Source organism: Salarias fasciatus, chromosome 4 (assembly GCF_902148845.1).
Source record: "Salarias fasciatus chromosome 4, fSalaFa1.1, whole genome shotgun sequence".
Taxonomy (NCBI): Eukaryota; Metazoa; Chordata; class Actinopteri; order Blenniiformes; family Blenniidae; genus Salarias; species Salarias fasciatus.
This window is the reverse complement of record NC_043748.1, coordinates 2,851,865-2,876,927: the sequence shown is the minus strand read 5'-3', so window position 1 is coordinate 2,876,927 and position 25,063 is coordinate 2,851,865. Positions and strand designations below refer to the sequence as shown.

Genomic DNA, 25,063 nt, shown 5'->3' with positions numbered 1-25,063 from the left:
CCCTTCACAGGCTCCTCCACAAACCCAGCTTTGATATACCGAGCCCATCAAAAGCAAAAGAAGACAAAGACGAACTGGATTATTAAAACTGTAGAGCAAATATCATTTAAAGTATGTTTCTAATATTGGGAATTTATTGCAGGCATGAAAGAATGGCAGTAAAAAAGGAGATTCAGCAGGCGCCTGCGGGCCCCGGAGGGAGCGTGGCGGAGGCCGGGGAGCCGCGGTCACGTGACGCTCGTTGCTACGCAGCGTGCGGCGGGGAGGCTCGTGATAACGGGGACGACGGAGACGGAGAGGAGAGAGAAATCCACGCTCGTTAGAGGAGTCACTCAAGTTCAGCGGGAGAAGAGGGAGGAGACGAGGACAGGCAGGAAAACACATAAAAAATACCTGTAATGCGTAAATTTTTTACATTTATGGATGATATCCACGATTCAGTTATGTTTACTGACAGAAAGACGAATGGAACTTGAAGGTACAGTACCACCAGCTGCCATGGGGGGCAGTGGTGAGAAAAGAAGAGAGTCATAAATGTCAACTGTCATGGCGATCAGGCAAAGGAACAATGCTGTTGTCATTAATAACAGTTTCATGTCAAATATAAAATTGTGGCGTTAAGTCCCCTTTTTGATAGTGAAAAGAGAAACCACGGGATTTTACATCGGAGTTTGTGTCGATTTCGATGGCCGTTTAAGTTTCTCACTGGATGCTGTCTGAAGCTGCAGAAAAAGGTTAATCAGCAAACTCAAGCATAAACATATCGGATTACGTCATCGCTGTTTTCACCTTGCATTTTGTTGATTATTCAACATTCCTTTCTCAATTTAACTTCAAGCTTTGGTGCATTTACCTAATTAAGAGTCCCAGCAGGGAAACAACCGACTGAGCCAAACAACAAAACGATCTAATGCGACGTGGACCGACAAGAAAAGAACAACATATGTCCAGTATGGTTACGTATGTATACGACCTGCAGGCACACACATGCACAAATCTCCATGCTGATGCTGCAACATCTGGGAAATGTTCTCATGTCATAAAAGCACAGGTCGGGAAGCGAGGCTTTCACAGCGGCATGCACTCTGCGGCGACGGCACGTGGCTGCAGGAAACATCTGATTTACTGTGATCGCCTCTGCTGACTCATTTTAAACATCCACATGACGGCTATTTCCAGTGCATGCTATATTCCTTACAAAGTCAGGCTGAAACTCAATGTATGCATGAAAGATATGCAGCTCTGGTTGGAGATGATATTTTCAGATTTTTAGGCGCATAAGAATATTTTTTGGGGAAAACAGAAATTTTCTGAGAGTCCATTTATTCTAATCTTTCATATTTCATATTTCTAAATATGAAATATGTCACTTTATTCAATGTCTCCAGTACCAAAAGCAGCGAAGCAGCCGTACAGTGTGATGATACCTCCGCCGTGTTTCTCAGTGAATGGACCGGGCTTCATTAGGAACCAAACCTAATGACACGCAACATTCCTAATTACGCTGGGACAGATAACAGATCTAATTTCTGAACTAATTCAATGTACCTTTTGAAAGTTGAAGAGCGTATGGCACCGAATCACTGTTGGTAAATCCTTAAGTTTGGAGAGAAATCCGAGGAAACAGTTGTCACACATCATGAACACATTTAAACACTACATTTACACGACGTTTCAGCATGATCACAATTTCAAAAGCTGACGATTAATGTTATTTCAACCGATTAGGAAGCAAATTGAATAATCTAGGATTACTGTTAGACATTAGGATTATTCCAGAACAGCGCACAGAGCAGCTTTCTGTGCAGGACAGAGACAGGATACACCGTCCAGTCCAAATCTCTTTAAGTAAATCTAACAGCACCGTCCACTGGGTCACATGATGAGCAGTAAAAGGCAAGGACAGAAGCAAAACGGCCCGAGGCAGAACGCTGTCCTTCCTCTGCTCTGTCACATCTCCACTCCACTGCACCCAGCATTGTGTTAAATGTCAAAATCATGGCTCGGCCTAATGCACGACAGCCAGGAGAGAAGACAAGCCCCCCCCCCCCCCGACCGACCCCTCTTTTATCTCTACTCCTCTCAGATTCCTTAACTTTAAGGGCCCCAAACACCTTGAGTCATCTTTAAAGCCCTTACGCCGCCAAGAAACGATTGTTTTCCTCTTGTAACGGGCTCAGATCTTTTGTCTCTCCCCGTGGAGGCTGACTGCTGCAATATCCGTCAACCTTGGGTAAAATTAACGCCGTCCGAAAAGCCCGTGTCTTCAGAAGTGTTTTCCTCCTGATAGAGAAAAACCCTCAGAGGGAAAAAGACGAGAGGATCAAAGAGAATAAGAGTCCCATTACTCTAACAGGGAGGGAAGGATAGTGCTCTCCACTGCTTCCCTGCAGTTAATGGGAGGTTTATAAGCTGCTATTGAACCCTGAGCTGCAGTCCTCAGGTCGGTCTTCCTCCTCCTGACCTCCTTCAGCTGGAACCTAATTGGCTAAGTGAAGTGTGATGGCTTATTTGGTTACAGAGGAGTGTTTATGAGCGGGGGAGTCGCTGAGTGCACGAAGGCAGGATTGCATGTGTGATTACAGCTTTGTGTGTTTGTGTGTTGCGCCGCAGCGCCGTGCACCTGAGCCAAACCACCGGAGGGGGAACTCGCACGCAAACACATGATAATGTCGCCCCCCCCCCCCACAACAACTACTGCGTCGATCTTCCAGTAGATGACAGCATTCAAAACCCCGAACATCTAAAACCCTCGAGCACAAAGCTTGTAAAAGTTCTTCTTGCTGTCTAAATGTCTAAAGCTCAAGCCCGTCTTCACAAAGAGAAAACAAACAAGCCGACATGCAAGCAGAGAAAAACCTCTTAAGTTTGAGGAACAACTTCATCCCTTTTCACTTTCTCTCTTCGAATGAAAGAAAGAAGCACAAAAAGATAAACTAAGAGCAGCAGAACGCCCGCGATGGAGCAGAATCAAAGCCAGGATGCGTGCCTTGTCTGCTCACGTAACCTTAGTGAGCTGGTCCCTAATGGAGGAGCTGACACAGATATGACCCCAGGGCCCCCGCTCCCCTCTCGCCCCCCTCCCTCCCTCTCTCTCTCTGAATATCCTACTTTCACCTCTTGCACAACCGTCTTCATTTTCGTCCTAATTGTTCCTCCACTTCGTTCTTCGCTCTGTGATGGACGTGACTTTGATTATTGAGCAGCTAAAAAAGTCGACTTCCGAGCCGCTGGAGCAAAAACTATCGTAAAACGATCGCACTTGCCCAGGGTCGGAGAGAATTGTGAGGACGAAGAAGAACCAAAACAAGACGATCTCTAAAATCTGAAGCTTTGACTTGATATTGAAGGCAGTGCTTGAGACTCTTCCTCCCTCCGTCTCCACGTGTCTCTGGGCTCAGGTGGTCCTCGGTGAGAGCCTCTTCCGAAATAAACGGCGGTTTAATCCCCGGTCCGCGGGGGAGGACGGAGTCACTCGGAGACGCAGCACGACGCCCACTACAGCCGCAGCACAACAGGAAAACCCCCGTCGCCCTGGATGCCAGCTCACATTCAGCCGCTGAAGCAAAACACACCTGAGAGCATCCACGCCAGAACAGCTCCTTCTTTTTAATCACCTGGATCTGACATCTGACCCCTCACACAGGAAAACTTCTCTGAAATGACGAACCTCACTATTAAACTTCACACCGTGAATCAGACTTTTGACTCATCTTGGCTTTGTGTCATCATTAAATGATCACTTCAGACGGTGAATCAGAATCGACCTGGAGTTCATGACACTGTGATTCATAAAGCAGAAGTAGAGTCAGACTGATATTCACAAACCTGCTGATATAAAATTGGTTAACACTCACTAGTCTGACATAATCAGACACTGTCACTGCTATTGGTTGTAAATATTGTAATTTCTCTCTACACTTTGTTTCCTATTTACTGATTGGTATGTTGGTTTATTTAATAGTTCGATGGCAGCTCTTGCATTTTCTACTTTATTTCATCACAAACTCACCAACTTAACAACCACAGAAACAAAAAGCACTGAACTACACAGGTAAATAAACAGTGTGTGGCCTTACTTTCTGTTTATTTACTTGTTTTTAAAAAGTTTTTCTGGCGGTCCAACAGGAAAGAGAAAAATCACAGGAAGCAAACGGGCTCAGTGGGAAAGAGGAAGAATTCAATAAGCGTTTACTTCCTCCTATTCCTTTCTCAGTGTGTTTTGCTTTCACTGTGTTTGTTTCTGTTTCACATGTTCGAAACAAAACCCTTCATTCACAGGAGTCAAACGTTAGACTGAAAACACAAGTAAACCAGTCTTTCCAAAACAAAAGTGTAAATCATTCTCGGACAGAAAGGCTTCCAGTCTGACGATAAGACCGCATGCGAGCACGTGGCCTGTCCATCAAACTATGAGGGACGGATAATCACTCGCAGTCACATTCACACAGTTTAAAGCCAACAAACAACCTCAAATGCATGTTTGTGGACTGTGGGAGGAATATCTGGAAAAAAACATCACGACAGCAGTCCGTGCTGTGCTCTTCATCACCAGTATTACCAGTAATTTGTCTCAGCTTCTTGCGCACAATATTGCAAAAAATAAATGGACAAACAGAAACAATCTTGCGTTAGAAACCTCCTCACACTAAAAAAACAGCTAAAACACCATTTAAAACTGAAAAGAGTGACCTTCAGACAAGCTGCCACACTTGCAGTGTTCAGTAACAACATTTTGCTGCAGTAAAGCCAAGTTTGCATGACTTGCATCCAGTCGTTCTTAGCTCATCTACGACATCCATGCAGAACAGAACAGATGATCAGACACAGTAAACACAAGTTCTTCCACACCCCACAAGAAAGAAAGCGTATCGCTGCCCTCTCCAGCCTCCTGTACCTTTTAGTGCGTCGGAACATGTTGCAGGACGGCGTCTCGGTGCAATCGGTGAGTAAGAGGATTCAGAAACCAGCAGAGGGTCTCTGGTGGAATATCAAGCCGACGCCACGCATGCTGGGAGCTCCCACAACCTTCAAATGTCTGCGCGAGTGTGTCCGAGCTCCAGAGGAGAGCGAGGTAAAAACAGAGCGAGAGAGAGCGAGGGAGGGATGGAAAGAGGAAGAGGGTGGGTCTGTCTTTCAGAAAGAACAACAAAAGGCATTGGAGGATTGTGGGTCGTGTTATTTTTTTTGTCCTCAAGCCCTGCAGAGCAGTTTTGTGTATTCCTGTCTGTGTTCGGCGCACCGAAAGGTTCCAAAGCCGAGTTAAAAGCTTTCACTGCAGGCTATTTACACCGTGAATGAAGGAGGCGGAGAGCGAGGGGGGGTGTTAATTCGTCTCGGCTGGAGAGGGAAGTGAGTGAAGTCATGAGGCGTGTTACGTAACTGCACAGAAAGATTGTGAATGGAATCAAAGACGACAAAAAAAAAAAAAAAAAGAAAAAGGAAAAGAAAAACAGCGAAGCTGACGAGACGACCTGCACCGACAAGAAAACTCTGAACGGGCGTGTTCACACAGGAATGAAAGCAAGAGGTCTGAAAGTAAAACCAGCTCCTCTCAGCTCATCTATAATGGATGGAGGGGGGGGGGGGGGCTGACGGTGTCCTGCAGAGGGAGGGGGGGGGCCACGGGCCGAGGCCACATGGAAACGGCATCAGGGACCGAACCGGGAGGCAGCGGTGGAAAGACAGCGGCGAGGAGGATGGGAGGAGGCAAACGGAGCCGGGCTGTGGCTTCATTTCATGTCTGATTACCCGTGATGGGGAGGGAGGGGGGAGGGAGGGGGAGGCGCAGACAAGATGGATGGGACAGGCACAAGGAGAGGTGAGGCTCAGACATTTCAGACTCACAGGTTTGTCTTATTCCAGCTGCATCACGTTAGATGGTCAAAGGTGAATAAAACCATTTGAGCTTCGAGGAATCTCTAGAAACCTCTTCAGGGACAAAACAGAATTATTAAAAGACTGTGAATCTCAGTCAACACTGATTTAGAATTCTTCATTCACTTCATTTAACTGAAGCTTTGAAGTTAATCCCAGCAGGACGTGTATAAATACACAGAAACTTGCAAACAACACAGTTTATATTCCCAATTTTCACACTTTTTACCATTTCTATGTTCAGTTCTTGATCCTTACCAAGGTAAAGAAGCAGAATTATCTTATTTAGTAATGACTTCAGTAAGCTTAATTCATTTAGTGTTTACTTGTATGGGATATATAAATGTATGTAGGTTTAATCTTCTTATTTGTTCATTTGTGTAACTATTTTGTGTAACTGCGAAGCTTCCCAAGATCAAGACTGTTCTCAAAATCAACAAATTTGACAGAAATACAAAAATCGTTCCTATGTGTGGGCGTGTATTGAACAGACGGCCGGATGGATGAATGAAACGTTTTACTGTAGCTACGTTCACTTTCAACAGTACGGCACATGCTATTTATTTAACCGGTGTGTGTTTTTATGTGAAACAACTGTTTAAGATTGGTTTGCATTGAAGATTTAACAAAGGGACAAGTTTAAGTGATCATCCAAAGCGGTGCGAAAGAGAAAAAGAGAGTACAGACATGGTGGAAATGAGTGTCTGGAGCAATCTGTGACAGAAGGATACCAACGTTTGGTGATAAAGTGAGAGAGACGAGGTTGAGTTGGGCTTTTTTTTTTCACACATTCAGGAAAAATTAGAGCTGTGTGTGATGAAGGAGGGTAGAGGAAGACCAGGGAGGAGGTTCATGAATACAGTGACTTTGGTCGCGATTCTTTTTGGCAACCTTTAATGAGAAAATGCCACAAGAAGAAGAAAGCAGAGAGAAAAAGAAAAAAAAAGGGTGAAATAGAGCCAAGAGGGATCATAGAGTGACACACAAGTAAGTTATGCTTCTTCTTCCAGGCTACGCTTAATTAAATGTTTTCAAGAGCGCAATGTCTTTGAATAAAGAAGTAAATATTTACCAGCAGGCTGAGTGTCAGAGGGCGATAAAGAGAGAAGTAAAAGTGAGACCGGATTAAGAAAGGAGGAGAAGCAGGAAGGCAGAGGAGTGGAAACGAGATAGCGAGACACAAACGGATTAATGACCGTGGACCGGGGGAGAGAGGAGGGGAGATAAAGAGCGAGACGCAGAGCGGCTGGGAAAAAAAAGGCTTTCAGCACCACGGACAGCACCCAGCGCTCCGGCTGGCCTTCATCAAGTCTCCAGGAGAATCCTCCCTCCTCTTCCTCCTCCTCCTCCAGCCGAGGACCCTCACACTGCACAGCTTTCTCACAGCGTTCAAACCCAACATGAAAACCACGACGATCAGTTCAGGAGGACGGAGGGGGCAGGAGCAGAGGTAACACTCACCTGCTGTTTTTGCGAGGCAGGGGCAAATCCTTCTGGTGGAAACACAAAGAAAAGAGAGAGAGAAAGAAAAGAAGAGATCAGGTACAAAAAAAATCCACATATATATACTTTAAGGTACATTTAAGTGCATGTTCAATCTTGAATTCTATTTAAATAAGTGTTTGCGTCTTGTTACGAACCTCAATATCCCAGAACTCACTAATTACTTACCTAATTACCTCTAAAAATCTCATTTATTTAAAGAAAACCAAGGTTTTATCAAATAACAGCAAAACAACAAAGCAGCGAGACTGAATATTTAACTGTTTTCCATATTTTTTGATGCATGTGTGTATTTTTGTTGTACTGCTTTGGATATTTGTGTGTTGACAGTTAAAATGATTTTGACAGAAAAGAAAATATACTTTCTAAAGAATAAAATACTTTCTTTAAATTAAAAACCAAATATTTTAGTGACAATGTGCTTTAGTTATGATTGCAAATCTGACACAATTTCCCAAAAATAGAGCTGAAATAATCTAAACTATCCGTTGGAACAGTTTATGTTCACATGTTTAGTTTAAATCTTATTTCAGTTCACTTGATTTAATCTCAGGTCGACTTCAGCAAAAGAACAGGACCATAATAACCTTTGAATAGAAATTTGAAGGCAACTCTAAATGATCCCTCAATTCAGCGAAAAAGCAATTTATCACATTATGAACCAAAAATTGCGTTCACTATTTTTCAAAGCTTGATTTTGAACATTGTGAAGAAAAATAAGTGCAATTTAAAAACTACTCTGAATGGTAAAATCAAATAACTGTTTAAAAAAACAACAATTCCAAACAAGAAAGAAAAACCATGTCTGCAGCATTTTGCAGGAATCAGAATTCATGTTCTCATAAATTCATCCTGACAGTGTGGCCTTGACGTCTCTGTTACTTCCAGAATCATCAGTTTCACTGCTGCGTCACCGATCAATGGGATCTGGCTTGGGTGAAAATCTATATGTGTACTTAATAGCATAAACAAACATGTGTGTGTGGTGGATGGGGAATTTGGCTTGATTAGTTTGAGTTTTTGGCTTTTGGGTTTTCAGCGGGAGGTGTCAGAAAAATTCCCACAGGGTCAACTGGCTTGTGGCGGCCAAGGGTTCATAGCGATGCTGCTTTTTGATCCTTCGATGTCGTCTCTTCCTATGATTTCTATCAAACAGAATTCACCAAGCGCTGGATTGTTCACCCACTGATAGGGAGGATGAGTTGCTGCAATAGTAACATAGTTCCGCAGAAACAGAAGAACAGCACCAACTTGTGGCCCTACATGAAAACTACATCATTTCCAGTGTTTCTGCCATTTCCATGTAAACAGCCATCATTTTTAAAACCTTGCTGTGTAAATGCAAAACTTTTCTGAAACAAAATGTAGAAACAATGCTTTAAAGAATGAGAAAACTTATCACTTATTATGGCAGTGATCTTTAATGAATGTGTGAAAAGATAGATGCTTAAAAACTGTTCATTTTTGTATAGAAAACTAAGATTAAAATGTGGATTTATGATCATTTCAGAGTCATCACGCTGCCATAAAAAAACAGTCTTTGGGTTTGGTAATTGTCAACACGGCGACGAGCCTCTTCCTCTCTGATCTCTGGAGTCTGGGTGGAAAGACACCACGGAGCTGAAACTGCAGCAAAACAGAAGCAGCATGAGCAGAGCTGGATCTGCTGCCAGCTCAAACCTGCCCTCTGAGGGGGGAGAGGGGGGAGGGTGTAAACAAGGCTGGAGCAGAGGGTGGGGTGGGGAGGGGGGGCGCAGCTCAGTGGGATGCCGGGGGATTACTCTCTGCTGCCTGCGGCCGCATCCTCCAGTTTTCTCCACGTCTGCGCAAGGTTAATGCGGCCGGCGGCCATTACGATCCGCGCACCTCCAGATGCAATTAATCCATTAGCTGCTTCACACCTCCTCCTGTCAGCCGCGGGGCAATGCTGTTAAGGTGCCGTTAGCATGGCGCTGACCTCCCGCTGACCTCAGTCAATGCAATTATGGTTAACCTTCAGACAGAGATCCAGGGTGGGAGGCGGCGTGGGGCTTCATACATGCAACATATTTTCACGCCGTGACACAAAAACAAACCACAAATGAATCCGGGAATTAAAGATCAAGAGGAATCCAAAGTCGGTCAAACGCTAAGTGCTCTTTTGGGTTTTACATGATAACAGATACAAATCCCTCCGTACAAGGACGACTGAATATTCAACCCATTGATCCGCCTTCGCTTTGTCCTCCATTGATCCAGCTAATTGACCCTGAGCTGTCGGAGCCCTGGAGATGACGTCCGCACAGCTTGACACTGAAGAGGGGAGTTAACCGGACAAATAAGCCCGATCCTTCGGTCCAGCGTCAATACCAGCAACATACCAACACTGCTGTTCCGTAGAAACATCTGTTTGTTGGTCATAATAATTACGGTGGCATCATCATTCGCTTTGGTTTGTATATCTTTTTAATTTCGATCTATCCACCCATCGCTTCCACCTGTTATCTCTCAAGAGGGAACAGGAAGTGCACGTCAGAGGTTCCCGTTATCTTCGCACGTCCGAAACACCCCGAAATAATCAGATAAGAAGAATCCATGAAGCCCGGCAGGCTGAGGAGATGGAGCAGCCCCGTCCTCTGCGCCTCATCCTGTCCTCGGGGGAAACCATCGTTTTGCTCCTGATGGACATGAAGCGGCTCTAAAGGTCACAGAATCCCGAAGGTCAACTGCAAACCAGTCAAGTGCAAAGATGGAAAGTAAATAATCATCCACTAAAAACTAACATCCCGAGAGTCTGTTCGATTAATCTGCTCATGCGTTTCACCTGATTCCAAACACTATTAACGTACAAATACCTACAAGATCAATATTTCATATTATCCCATGAGTTGATTCTGTTTCACATCCTGCATTTTCATTCATTTTCAGTAGAATAAATTCCGAATGTTTGTCTAGATTGAGCAGAGAGCAGCTTCTGTGGGAGAATCCGTCTTGCCGTCCTGTGATCAGCCTCTCCGGTCCAGGACCCTGGATTGAATGCAGAAACTCTACAGTAGCTTCATTATTGAGTCCCGCAGAAGACTTGGCCTTCATTAACCCGGCAGGAGTCCCATCCCAGCTGCGACTCCGTCACCCGGGCTTGCGTGTTTACGTTTCCTGCTGCCGCTCGGCATCGGGACGAGTTTCCCTCGTAATCCTCCGCTCCGCTTTAATTTGGAAAAAGGTCACAGAGTGGAAACTCATTTCCTGCTTCCAATCTGGGCCTGATCGGTGGTCACTGGGCCAGGAGACGAGCTGCTTCTAAATTTGCCTCTGTGACTCACAGACAAGTAAAAAAAAAAAAAAAAAAAAACCACCAGCCAAAACATTATGACCGCCATGGGCCTCAGACACAGGCTGAGGATGCTTTCTGAATTTTAACCTCAAACATCAACTCTTGAAATGTTTTAAAGGATTCCTAGAAAGGAGCCAACCAATTTTTTTTTCCCTTCAGCTGCCAGAGCTTGTAATGTTATGACAGTCTGTATGAGCGAGGAAAACACAGCCCTCCCCCCACAAAGGGGGTCGTGGGATGAAACCGAAGCCTGTCACTTAAATCTCCGGTGGCGTAATTAGCTTGTCAGAACGCCGCGCTTCCTGACGATGTGGTGGCGGCGCGTCCCACGTCACGGCATGCAGAAGGAAAAAAGAAAACGCATCATCTGAAGGGATTCATGGAGCTCAGACTAAATTCTCCCCGATTCCTGTTAATGAAGTCTGGAGGTGGTGAAGGGTGACTGACGTGCAGGCGGGGGAGCTCTGTCACAAACATGACATGCCCACCGATCACAGATTACAGACTGCTATATTTACCCCAGTAACTCATTTGACAGCAGTTACTGTGTATTTTTTTTAATTTTAAATCCAGGTTTAGCCGCGTCCTCCGGGGGTGGGGGCTGACGTACGAGCCTCTGATCCCCCACGGTGGTCTCGGGCTGTCACTCTGACGGGAGCACACACGTCTGTGATAAAGAAAGCTGTGCAAACACTGATTCATATTCAGACCGTCTAACTGGAGGGGCGCCGTGCCCGCTGCCTGTGACCACCGGTCTTTTCTTGTGGAATTTTACTATTCCAGCACGACAGAGCTCTGAGTTTCTTTCACGTGTCAGGTTTTCAGTGAGCGCTGTGTCTCCATGACTGTCGAGCTCAGTTATTACAACCCGGGGACTCCCTGATCGATGCCCTGATCAGATCGGCGGTATTGGATCTGGGATGATTTGAGCATGTTTTCATCGATCAGCGGTTGGCAAAGTGAGCCGATTAGCTCATCCTTTTAACAGCAGCTGCCATGAACCGCTGTGAGCAGCAACGTAACACCGACCACTGCAGCAGCATCAGGAGCTGATCAGTCGTTAATTGTATTGTATTGTATTCCATGAGACTTGAGCTAAACAGGCTCCTGTAGTCCAATGGGGGAATACAGATGACATAAATGTGCAGTTATCAATCATACACATCAATAATAGTGTGAAGTGTGTTCTCCCCCCTCCAGGCCCTGTCTATGCACGCTTAGACAAATCTTATCACAAAAACATAAACATCCCGCAGCGTACTGGGACTGAAATGCACACACAAGTCATTTAGTGACTCTAACGTCCCCGTACTGCTGTGTCAGGAGAGCCCGTTTGAGGGAAATGATCCGCTGCAGGTAGTAAAGCAGCTGATTTCTGCCTCCGCTCACTGCCGTGTCCTTCAAGTCGCACCGGCTGCAATGAGGAAATAAAAAAGGCCCGTCATAATGAAACGGCATCAGCTTTCCCCGCATGGCGGCTCGCTCTGGCAGCACCGGCCCGTCTGGAGGGAGACGGAGAGCGGGCCAGTTCAGACAAAGACCGAGGTGCTGCCAGGAGGCGGCGAGCCGAGTCATTTCCGATACCGACGGACTCACCGACGAGGCTCTGACAGGGTGGGGGGGGGTGGGGGGGGGGGGGGGGGGGGGCTGAGGGGCAGACACGAGGGGCGACTGTCACGCACGTTTGTTTTGTTCCCAGCATATGAATGTTGTGGGAATGAGAGGAGAAATACACACTAACGGTACACTTTACAGCATCAAATGTTTCTGATTACCGCCAAAATAAGAGTCAGCATTCAGTCTGAACCAGCTGATGAGGAGCTAAGATGGTCAAATACACACAGTCAGTGGAAATACGTGAGCATCTTTCATGCTAACTTCACTCATTCTCATGTCTTCATGGTCTTTTTGAGGCGCTTATAAGATTGTTGGAAACAGGAAATTATTTGCACTGAAAGCTGCTAGGCTGCACAATAAATCGCAACATCAACATCATATTATATAAAATAAATGATATACAAATTGTACAATTAAGTGAATTAAAGAATTCAAATCAATATTATTATCACAACACTGGTTTTAGGATGAACTTCATGAAGATGAACTGTTTCTGTTTATCACAAATCACATTGTTACTGCTGCTGCAGACGTTATGCACAGAAAGCCAGAAAGCAATGCATCATGGGAGTGACCCCTGACTCCCCACTGCAGGGAAGCGGGGTGTGTCACCATATGGTGCTGCGGGAAGGAGTGTGTGTGTTTGTGTGTGTGTGTGTGTGTGTGTGTGTGTGTGTGTGTGTGTGTGTGATGAGTCTCTGGGGGCTGACAGGGCAGCTGAATAGAAGCCCACTGAGCCAATCACACACGTCTACACACCGATTCACACACACACACACACACACACACACGGGAGTGGAGATAACTCAGGGGCATAAAACTCTTGCCTCACACACACACACACACACACACACACACACACACACACACACACAATAAATCACTGTGCCGGCCTGTCTATATCTATAAAATGCCAGTGACTTTGTGAGTGTGATTAATTCCCTGGCAGCGCCTGTCGTACATCACGGCGAGGATGACGAGACATGAGACCATCAGCGCGCCTCGCCACTAATCCTCCCTTTATTCTCCCTCTTCTCTCGATCGGCCTCCTCTTTTCTCTCCCTGCGGTTCTACGGGCACAAAAACTGAAATGAACAAGGGGACATTACACCAGGGGCTCATGGCTGCTCGGCTCACTGCTCTGAATCGCACAAAGATGGTGGTGGTGGTGGGGGGTGGGGGGGGGGGGGGGGGGGGAGGGGGGAAGAGGGGGGTGACCCCTGGTTAAGCAGTCTGCCTCATAATGCATGAGCACAGTCATTTGAACACGTCAGATCAGTATGCATGAGTGGCCTTTCGTTACTCACGGCCCGCTAAGGAGACTGAAGATACCCGGAAAAGAAGTACACAGGAGAGAGAGAGAGAAAGAGAGAGAGAGAAAGAGAGGGAGAGAGGCCTTCGTCACCGTGACGACGCTGCCAACATGACACATGCAGAACAAAAGCTTCATCTGAGCGGCACGCCGCCAAAACAGCACAGATAAGACAGGCAGATTATCAGGAAAACTAGAGGGAATGGACGGATCAAATCCTGAGAAACTTTCAGAAGTTGTGTCCCGTCATTTCTCATCATTTAAATCATCCAACCGTCCATCCATTCATCCATCCATCCATCCATCCATTCATCTTCTATAGGGTTTAATCCTGTACAGGGTCACAGGGCACTGGAGCCAATCCCAGATTACGATAGGGAAGAACAGAGTGGACCCTGGACAGGACACCAGTTCATCATAGGACAAACACACACACACACACACACACACACACACTCAGATTAACAGCATGGAGCAATTTACAGTCGAACCTCACATGCATGTTTTTTAACCGTTCTGGACACCGGGAGAACATGCAAACTCCGCCCCAGGCAGTGTTTGAACCCGGAGCTTCTCATTGCACCACTACAATTCAAAAACTATAGAAATCGTAAAACTCATCCAAAATGGCTGACTCATGCTTTGCAGTTGGCCGTATTTCTTTTATGTGGACGTCAGCGCTCAACATCTTTTGCCCCAGGAGGTGATAAAAAGAACCCAGACGATAAATCTGGAATGAAAACCACACCGTTTTACATAAAAGCAAACGTATGCTCTCAGAGGGTAACAGTTAACCATCCTCAACCTCTGACTCTGAGCACATCAGCTATGTGCATCAATAAAAGGATACTGATACTGATATTGATATTGATATTATATTGATTGTTAAAATCGAAGCATGAAAGCAGATTAATCTGTCAACGTGATTATTTTGTATTAAAAATTTGAACAGAATGAACCCATCTCATTTAACCTTTATTTAACCAGGAGAATCCCATTGAGATTAAAAACCTCTTTTTCAAGGGAGTCCTGGCCAAGAGGCAGCAAAGTTACAACTGTTGCAATAAAAACATCAAAAAAAATCCATAACAAATTACATAAAACAATTACAATTTAAAGAGTCCATTTCAAGTGCTTTCAGTCTGGCTTTGAATTTGTTCAATGGGATAAGCTCAGTTAATCTCCAGTTTTTCTGTAACGTATTCCATGTAGTGGGAGCAGAGTGGATGAAAGCTCTTTTCCCCAGTTCTGTTCTTGCAAAAGGAACACAGAGCAACAAATGATCATTTGAACGCAAGCCGTAAGAATCAACACTTCTTTGTGTGATTAAGTTACATATGTAGGAGGGCAGTAGACCAAGCATGGCCTTGTAGATAAAAATGTACCAATGTCCCAACCTCCTGGTGGACAAGGGCGGCCATCCCACACGACAATACAAATCACAATGATGAGTCAGAGCTCTGCAGTTGGTAATAAACCTCAATGATGCATGATAAACAGTGTCAATCTTCCGAAGACATTCATGTACAGCAGGTCTCCATAATCTAAAACTGATAAAAATGTTGCAGTGACAAGCCGCTTTTTCACATTGAAAGAAAAACAAAATTTATTTCTGAAGAAAAAGCCCAATTTGAGTTTCAGTTTCTTCACAAGATTTTCAATGTGTGGCTTGAAGGAGAGGCCCTCATCAAGCAAGACACCAAGATACTTGTACACATGAACCACTTCTATGACATGTCCCTCAAGCGTAAGCACTGACGGGACAGTTTGAAGCACCTTCTTATTGTTTGAGAACAACATCAGTTTAGTCTTGTCAGTGTTGAGGACTAACTTTAGCTGCAGAAGTGCGTTCTGGACCACATTAAAAGCTTTCTGCAAGGATTCAACAGCTTTAGTCGGGGTTGGTCCATAACAGTAAATAATTGTGTCATCGGCATAAAAGTGCATATTAGCATCCGACACATTGAGACCCAAATCATTAATGTACATTATAAACAAGAGGGGTCCCAGTATTGAGCCCTGTGGCACCCCTTTGTGGACACTCATAAAGTCAGAACAAAACCCTTCATATTTAATGCACTGAGTCCTGTCACTCAGATAATTTGCAAACCAGGACACTGCATGATCAGACAAACCAAAATGATGAAGCCTTTGCTTTAAAACAGTATGATCCACCGTGTCAAAAGCTTTTGACAAATCAATAAAAAGTGAAGCGCAGCACTGCTTGTTGTCAAGAGCAACGATTATATCATTAATCACTTTGGTGGCAGCAGTGATAGTACTGTGCCTTTTCCTAAAGCCTGACTGCAACTTTGAGATAAGTTCATTAGAATCTAAAAAATCTTTGAGTTGATCACACACAAGAGATTCAAGAACTTTCGACAGGGTACACAAGTTAGATATTGGCCTATAATTGGTTAAAACTGCAGGGTCACCCCCTTTCAACAAGGGAATAACAAAAGCTGACTTCCAAACTGATGGAATTTCTTTGTTTTCAATTGAAAGATTATAAAGCATTGCAAGTGGTTGTGCTACAAAATCAGCTGCCAATTTCAAAAAATAGGGCTCTATCAGGTCTGGTCCAGGGGGTTTCTTGTGATCTAGTTCTTTGAGGGCTTTATGCACTTGCTGCACAGTAAAAGGTGCAAAACTAAAAAGGTCTCCAGAAAACACTGGATGGTCTGTGCTGGGAGACAAAGAGGCAACTCCTGAAGAATCAAACAAGGAACCAGAGGATACAAAATGCTTATTAAAGCAGTTTAAAACCTCAGCTCTATCATAAACTGGGACTGAATCCTTTAGAACAAATTGTGGAAAAGCCTGAGAACTTTTGTTTAGAGATAGAGACTTAATCACTTTCCAAAATTTCTGTGGATTATTAAGATTCTCAGTTGTAACAGACAAGTAGTACTCTGATTTAGCTTTTTTGATGAGGGAAGTGCATTTATTTCTTAGCTGCCGGAAAACGGACCAATCGGTGGCAAAATCACTTCTTCTGGCTTTGGCCCATGCCATGTTTCGCTGATGGATAATGTCTGACAACTCTGGAGAGAACCAAGGATTTTCTCTTCCCTTCACTCTGATTTTCTTAATAGGAGCATGTTTGTTTATGATTTTCACCAAATTGTCCTTGAAGAAAGACCAGGCTAATTCCACATCTGGCAACAGACCTATATGACCCCAGTTCACCAGAGATAAATCATGATGAAAAGCTTGTACATTAAATCTTTTTAGGATTCTCTTACAAACAATGCGTGGATTACATTTAGGGATTTTAGTATTCCTGCAAGCAGCAACAACACAGTGATCACTCAAATCATTGCAGAAGACACCCAATGATGAGAATTTGTGAGGAACATTTGTTAAAATTAAATCGATCAAAGTAGACTTGTCAGGATTTTTAAGATTTGGCCTTGTAGGCATGTTGACCAGCTGGGTAAGATTAGCAGAGTCACAAAAGGATTTAAATTCATCAGACACAGAAGTTAACCAGTCCCAATTCATATCTCCAGCGATTAGAAGTTCATTATAATTTAATTTAGAGAGAAGCTGCTTTAAAGATATTAATGCTTCTTTGTTTGCAGATGGAGGCCTATAACACCCAACGACAGTTAAGGAGAATGACTTGGCTATTTCCACATTAAGAGCTAAAAATTCCAGTTGCTTACAAATAGACTCTGACAAAACAATGGAAGTATAAAATCTTGCTTTAACATAAATGGCTGTGCCACCACCTTTCTTGGGCCTGTCGGAACGATAAACATTATAGCCAGGTATGTTAATGTCATCATCAGTGATAGATTTAGTCAACCAAGTTTCAGAAATTATCACCACATCTGCATTTGTTGAATTAACCCAAATTCTTACCATGTCCATTTTGGACAATAAGCTGCGCACATTAAGATGAATAAATTTCAAACCAGACATTGATTCAAACTCAGCAGGGGTCTGAACACAACGCAGCTCAGGTCCAGGGTTTGGTTGTACATTCCCAGATAAAAGTAAAAGTAGAACAATCATCAGACTGCGTTTTATGTTAGCTTTAGAGGCAGTCTTTTCATAAGATGAAGCCATGTGATGCCTTTTATCAAGTGACAGAGTAAGATCATATATAGCAAGAAAACTCTGAAGTTTAGGTAAACACCATGGAAGCTCTGACCACAAATGTAAGGCCCAGTTCAAATGAGTCAGTAATTGCTCAGGATTCCCGGCAGTAATAGAGTTTGTGCCCCCATGGCATACATCCCACATGCTCACAACCGTGGCAGAGGAATTCACCCTGGAACTATCAACCAGTCCCAGGTCCCAGGCAGCCCACAAGCACAACAAAGTTCTAAAAAGGATCATCTTCAGTTTCCACATGTCAAGGTTATAAATTGAAAACAACGCAAACCTTGGTTAACTAGTAGCCAGCAGACTCCCACGCTCCAGATGGATGCAGCAGGCCCAGGCTGGCCAGCCTCGCTCCACAGCAGGCCCAGGCCGGCTAGCCCTGCTCCAGATGGATGTAGCAGGCTCAGGCTGGTTAGCCTAGCTCCAGATGGATGCAGCAGGCTCAGGCTGGTTAGCCTAGCTCCAGATGGATGTAGCAGGCTCAGGCTGGTTAGCCTAGCTCCAGATGGATGTAGCAGGCTGAGGCTGGCTAGCCTAGCTCCACAGCAGGCTCAGGCCGGCTAGCCCTGCTCCAGATGGATGTAGCAGGCTGAGGCTGGTTAGCCTAGCTCCAGATGGATGCAGCAGGCTCAGGCTGGCTAGCCTAGCTCCACAGCAGGCCCAGGCCGGCTAGCCCTGCTCCAGATGTATGTAGCAGGCTCAGGCTGGTTAGCCCAGCTCCAGATGGATGTAGCAGGCTCAGGCTGGTTAGCCCAGCTCCAGATGGATGTAGCAGGCTCAGGCTGGTCAGTCTGGTTCCAGATGGATGAGGCAGGCTCAGGCTGGTTAGCCCAGCTCCAGATGGATGTAGCAGGCTCAGGCTGGTCAGTCTGGTTCCAGATGGATGTAGCAGGCTCAGGCTGGTTAGCCCAGCTCCAGATGGATGTAGCAGGCTCAGGCTGGTCAGTCTGGTTCCAGATGGATGAGGCAGGCTCAGGCTGGTTAGCCCAGCTCCAGATGGATACAGGCTCAGGCTAGTCAGCCAAGCTCCAGATGGATGTAGCAAGCCCAGGCTGGTCAGCCTAGTTCCAAAGGAGTGCAGCAGGCTCAGGCCGGTTAGCGCAGCTCCAGATCGATGCAGCAGGCACAGGCTGGTTAGCCCAGCTCCAGGCCCAGGCAGGTTAGCCCAAGGTTCAGCAGATGAGGTAGTCCTTATAAGGTCCTTTTACTTAAATGAAAAGTCCACAATTTCCTAAAATATTATGATTTCATTAAAAAAAAACGGAAACTTCAACATTTAAAAAACTTAAAATGCAGTAGAATCCATTTAAAACCTTCTTAAGCTCAGAATAGCTCTGAGCAGAAAACAAACATGCTGCCACCTTGCCGCCATCTTGGATCACAGTATACTCTGCAGCACAGAATGACTCAAAATCCCTGAAACGCATTCTGGGCAGTTTGTCCATCATGTCTGAACAAGTAGTTAGTTGATCTGTTCATCACAAAACCAATCAACTCTATGTGGAAGACGATCAACAGCACTTTGACGCTCTCAACGGGAAATCTGGGTACAAGAAAAACTAAGAACAGTCGCATCAAGTCTTATGCACACTCTGCAGGAAGTTTTCTTTTCACTGAAGCATTTCCACCTAAAAAAACCCCATTAACATATTAACGTCAAACATAGATCTCTATCTTAAAAATAGATTTTTTTTCCTTCACTATCTTGTACAGAAGCGAGCGCTGCCTGAGCCAGCAGTGTTAGCTGCTATAAAAGTTGGTGATAAACTTCTGTTGGAAATAATAGAAACTATTTTGAATATCTATTCACAAAAATTTCACAAATTTCACAAAAATTCTGCAATTGGAACAAAATGTTTATTGGTCAGCACCTAAATCTGACTCAAAGGTATTATAGCTATAACAAAATGTATGTATGCTTCAAGAATTTTCCCAAAATGAAAATAGATTTTATTACCAATCTTCTGCTGGTGGTATCAAGCTGCTAGTTTACTGATAACTTGTTGATAAACTCATGTTGGCTGTTAAAGACTGCATGACAATGTTTCTGTAATAACAACAAAAAAAGGTGAAATGTCCACACCATCTTCACCAATAAAATAGCTTTTAACAACAGAAAGTGCAGAGAAAACTGCATCAACTTGTTGTTTTTCTTCATATATCCAACATTTAGGAAACACAATTCTGGTTAAGAATGAAGCTCTAATTTGTTTTTAAACTGTTTTCTTAGATCTAATTGTGGGTATTTTACCAAATCTGCATTTGGAAAATTTGGAGCTTTATTAATTTAAAATACCCAATTTTCCACTTTCATGGGCAAATTTAAAAGATAATCTGTTATGAAATGAAATAAAAAGTTTACCTGCATGTAAAGTCGCAAATGATTAAATGTGTTTGTACGAGAACTTGCAAATAACGTGAAGTGAAATTGATTAATTAGATGCAAGTGAGAGAGCTGGAGACAATGGAGAGAGAGGAAACAATAAAACCTGATCCGAGCGTCTCACCTGCAGCCTCCTGCGCCGGATGATCCCGGAGTCATCCATGGCTCAGCGGGGGGCTTCTGGGTGGTCCTGGTGGAAGGGGGGGCTCCCTCCGGAGCTAACGCAGACCCTGAGACCCTCCGAGCCGACCGGGCTGCGGCATTAACGCACACACCGCACAGCGCGCACGGAGCCAGAAAGAGCGCGCTCGCACAGTCTATGGGGGGATTCCGGCGTCACGTCGAAGAACACCACTGTGACAGGATGATAAAAGTGTTACAGGTCTGCTGCTGCATTCTCCTCCTCCGGTGTGTGGATGGAGCTGAGGTTCAGTCAGCCGCGCGCCGACGCGCCGCCGCACCGCGCTCCCTCCCGGAGCATCCCGTGCCGGAGCTCCGCGCGCCCCGCCGCCGTCCCGCTCAGAGCTCCGAGGCCTCCACGATCCCCGCGAGAAGCTCATCCAACACAGCCCCACCTCCTTCACCTCCTCCGGGCACAACTTGCTCTCTTGTTTCTCACAAAGGGACGGCGCTCAGCTCTGCGCAAAGCGAGCGGTCGATTGTTGGCTGTCTTCACACAACGCTGCGCCCCGCCGAGGCGCGCTCCCTCCTCGGACGGGCTGACATTGCCCGGAGGCAAACAATCTTAGAAAAACAAGGAGCACTTATCCTGATCCTCCTCCCGTGTGTCCACTTCCTCACTTCCTCTGAAGAGTGCAGCAGCAACGCGATATTTGTGAGCGGTCTCTGGGATTCCCTGTCGCCCCTCCTCCTCCTGCGCGCTCCTCGGGTGAACGGAGGAACGTCCGACCGCCACCCCCCGATCCAGAAGCGACCACCGGACCGGCCGCTCAGGTCCCAGGTGTCCCCTCAGACCCCTCCTCTGCTCCGGACCGTGCTGATGCCCTCCACCCTCTGACACGCGGCGTGGATGGAGCAGTGCGTCAAAGCGGCCTGATCCAGCTGAGTTCAGCACCGCGGACAGAGACACGGGATTATCCGGGGTGGGTGGGTGGTAGGGGGGGGGGGGGGGGGGGGGGGGGGGGTGCTCGGGTTACACCGCAGTCTGATTGGAGGATCTCTGCAGAAGGAAACATGCTGCAACAATACAGAAAACAAACAAACATAAAAGGTCAAAAACTTCATTCAAATAGCTTTTTTTTTTTTTTTTTTTGAAACAGAAGAAGGGTCTAAAGGAATCCTGAAAGAGTTCCACTTCAGAGAGTAATTTCTCCAATATTATATCTCTAAATAAAATCATTCTACTGCACAGTCCAACACATCTGCTCTGTTGACGTTTTTTTAAGAGGCTAACAACGCTTCTTCTTTTGCAAACACATTTTTTTGTCTTGTGTTGCATTTAGCAAACATTATACTATATTTTCAGCTGTTTTTGTGCATGGTTTTTGTGGGTTTATCCTTCTTTGTCAACATTTTCCAGACAATTTTGACATAGTATTGAAAAGAACAGAACAGAATAGAAATATTTAATTAATCTGAGAGGAAAATTTCTTTAAGTATTGATCCACACAGAATAAATAGAAGAAAGGTTGTAAAGCATATCAGACAGGATAAAAGACAAATAAGCATTTTAAAAATAGTAACATGTGACTAATATAAGGGAAGGAAGGATGAAATTCATCAATCAAAGCACAATAACATTTCCGCTATTTTGTTTCTGGAATAAATTTTCCAGGGAAAATTAACCTCAGTCTCCTATTTCAAGCAGGTTTGAGATTTGACATTTGTTTGGTCCTCAGATAACTTCTCACATCTTCTGCTTGATTCTCCTTCTCTCTTTCTGTCCATGAGGGCAGCATCTCTCTCTTCCTCTCGTGGCCTGATTCATCCTGGCAGTGGACCCTGGATGTGTTCAGACATTCAGGACTGCGCATCCAAGTGCTCATAAACTAGCCAGCCTCATCAGGAAGCCACTTCCACTGCACTGTTGGCAAACTGTTGCGTAAGAAATACAGACAAGTGGCGTCATCCTCGGATGAACTCCAAATGTAGAAAGAAGGGATTAAAGTCTCTCTCTTCACATTGCAATACGTTGTGTTTGGGATGATATCGCATCTCATCTGGCACTCAAGGGTGACGAGAGTGCTGTGAGTTTTATGGAGCTGATGGTGAATTGTAAAATAGCAACTAATCTTATCCAATCCAAAATGTCAGTTTTTCATAAGTAAACTGCACAAAACTTGCAAAATGCAACCCTATTTTCTATTATTTGATTATTGACTGCAGATATAAACTACATTTTGAGTATTTTTTAAATAATATTTCAATCCTGCAATGACTTTTTACACTATGAACTTCATTACACTGAAATATTATTGCATTATCGGCAGTCAGAATGTTGCGGTCCGTTGTTACAGTATTAAAAACTGGGCCGTGGCGCTCCTGCAGAGTGGGCCACTCCCTCCATATGTTACATAAAAACTGTGTGAGAGTCCTAATCCCCGGCAAGGCATTATGCAACGGCTCTGCCAAAGGGCCACCGGAAGCAAAGCAAGGGGCGGCAGCGTGGTTCTTTCCAGCGTGACTCAGCAGAAAAACCTCCGTTTCCACAAACATCTCACAGTGTGATGATCAGCAGCAGACTCCTCACAGGTGTCTTCACTCTACACGTCCGATAATCTCCTCTTCAAGAGACGACTGAGGCTTTGGACATAAGGTTCTGAATAATCAGAGTTTGACCATGAGGTGAGAATGTAGAGAAAATCAGGAATCGGGAATGAACACAAATAATTGAACCAACGGCAAAACAATATTGAACCAACATCTCATTTTTGTTAATAGAAAGTTGTTCAAGATCAACCTCTGATGGGAGCATGAAAGATGCTTCCATGATAATATCTTAGCAAATTTATATAAAATGACCTCTTAGTTAGTTTTCTTATCAACCAGAAATTTGAACTATATAAAGAATTACCTCTATATTCTAAAAAAGAAGGAAATCCAAAAAGTTAGAACCAAGTTTTTCAACATGACCAGATGTTTGTAACCCAACTTGTAGCCTCCTGAGGTATTTAGAATCTTAAGTGCACTTAGCTACTCTCCATCATCGGTGATCGGTTGTTTCATTGACAAACATCACACATTTTAGTATCTTGCTGCCCAGAGATCTACATTTGAGGACACATACAGTTGAACTAAGTGTAGATGTGACTGGAAATGTGTTGTTTTGGCACTGAACTGAAGACAATCTGATCAAATGTTGGAATCATTTTCAGGAGAAAACAAAAGGTTTATTAAGACTAAATAGTATTTTATTCTAAATAAAGTTGAAATACAGAGATGTACTGAGCTCTGAAAAAACATTACAATATGTGAGATGGTATTGAAAACAAACCCGGCTGAAAAGCTGCAGTAAGCAGGCTGCTGTTAGATTAACTGGAGCTGTCAGGGCCGTCTGGCTTTGGGAGGCGAGCCGGATGGCCTCGGTGCTGACGGCGGCGCTTTGCCCTGTAGTCTGAGTAAAAGCCTGGAAAAACACAGAAACTTGTCCTCCCTCTCCTCCGGCCTCCGTCGCTGACTCCGGCTGTTACCGGTGCCGCAGTGAAAGGGCCGCAGAGACGGGCTATTGATTCACGCCACGCCACCGGCTCCACGTGGCAGAAACGCCACACAGACTTTACAGTTTTGTGGTTACGACGACTGCAGGACGAGCAGAACACCGACTCCATGCGCTCATATCCTCTTACATAACCGACCTGTAATCCCTCTGAGTTTGGGGACTAACAGCTGCTCAGTTTTTGTTTGGAATTGTTCTGTTCATCCCTGAAAATCTGAAGGACAAAATATCCTCAATAGCTCAGCACTTAATGTTGCTATCAGAGATAAATTCATTTATAACAAAAGAGCTTGGAGAGAGGACGTCTAGTTATGACTAAACAAAAGAAAATGAAAGAACTGACACTGAATTTGAAAAATCGCATTATTAGTACAGCCATTTTCTAATGCTTAATTTCAACTACAACCTTCCAAATTAAGTGCAATGACTTCCACATTTTATTAATCCATCTACATCTGGCACATCAGTTTGTACTTTCTTCTATAAAATGTTATTAAAAAAAACTTCACTGGATTAGTCCTGTGTTATTTCATTTATTTATTTATTTACAATTGTGTTCATTTGACCCTCAGTGTGTACACAGCTGCATCATTACAGTGCTGCTTTGAACACAATGTTGTTGTTGATATAACTTGTTGGGTTGTATCAGGGGTCTTTGGTGAGTAGGAGTATCCCGATATCCAATAGTGGCATCAGTATCGGTGCATCGCACCATGATAACCAGTTTAACTCATCCTTTTGCTGAAGTTTGAAATGTGCTCAAATCATTGAAGATGAGAAATAGGAGATAGTTCCAATGAAAGCAAACCAGGGTGTCACTTAAGACCATATTACATCAAATTCAACTTATTCTGACAGTGAATTGGCCAAAACCACCATTAAGACTCTTTCATCCATACTGGTTGAAATGCTGTAAACAGGAAAGTCAGAGACACATAAAAGTTTCCAAATCAATAGTAGTTGATTTTGTGGGATGAGCTTATAAGTTTCTACCTCAGTGACCATTGATTGTGATTCAATTTTAAATTTTACGGTCAGTCAGAAATTCCAGGTCTTATCTCTCATTCATACTATTTCATTACATGTTCATGTCTCACAGATTAAGATAATTTAACTTGGTTTATTTATAAAAGACACAGGACAGGCCATTCATAAGAAGCTCCCTCTATTTGAAGGGAGGCCAATAAGCTGCAGTTCCCCTTGTGTCCAGTAGGTGTCAGAGTGAAGCTGAACGCTGTTTGTCATCCTCCAGCGGGTTCGAGAGAAGAA

General features: G+C 44.4%; 1 protein-coding gene across 5 annotated transcripts in view; it reads right to left on the bottom strand.

Annotated features, from left to right (window-relative positions):
* The window catches only part of LOC115386515 (microtubule-associated serine/threonine-protein kinase 1-like), a 46,534-nt gene extending 26,175 nt beyond the window's left edge, over nucleotides 1-20,359 (bottom strand). For 2 of the 5 annotated variants that reach the window (XM_030088854.1, XM_030088856.1), the window contains exons 1-2: nucleotides 20,243-20,359; nucleotides 7,339-7,370 (exon numbers count right to left, since the gene is read on the bottom strand). In XM_030088854.1, the coding sequence (XP_029944714.1) occupies nucleotides 7,339-7,370; nucleotides 20,243-20,281 (71 nt within the window). In that variant the 5' untranslated portion in view covers nucleotides 20,282-20,359. Of the gene's footprint in view, nucleotides 1-4,897; nucleotides 5,042-7,338; nucleotides 7,371-20,242 lie in introns of those variants that run through there. The other 3 variants (XM_030088857.1, XM_030088858.1, XM_030088855.1) reach the window with 2 other exon arrangements.
* Nucleotides 20,360-25,063: the final 4,704 nt, after the last annotated feature.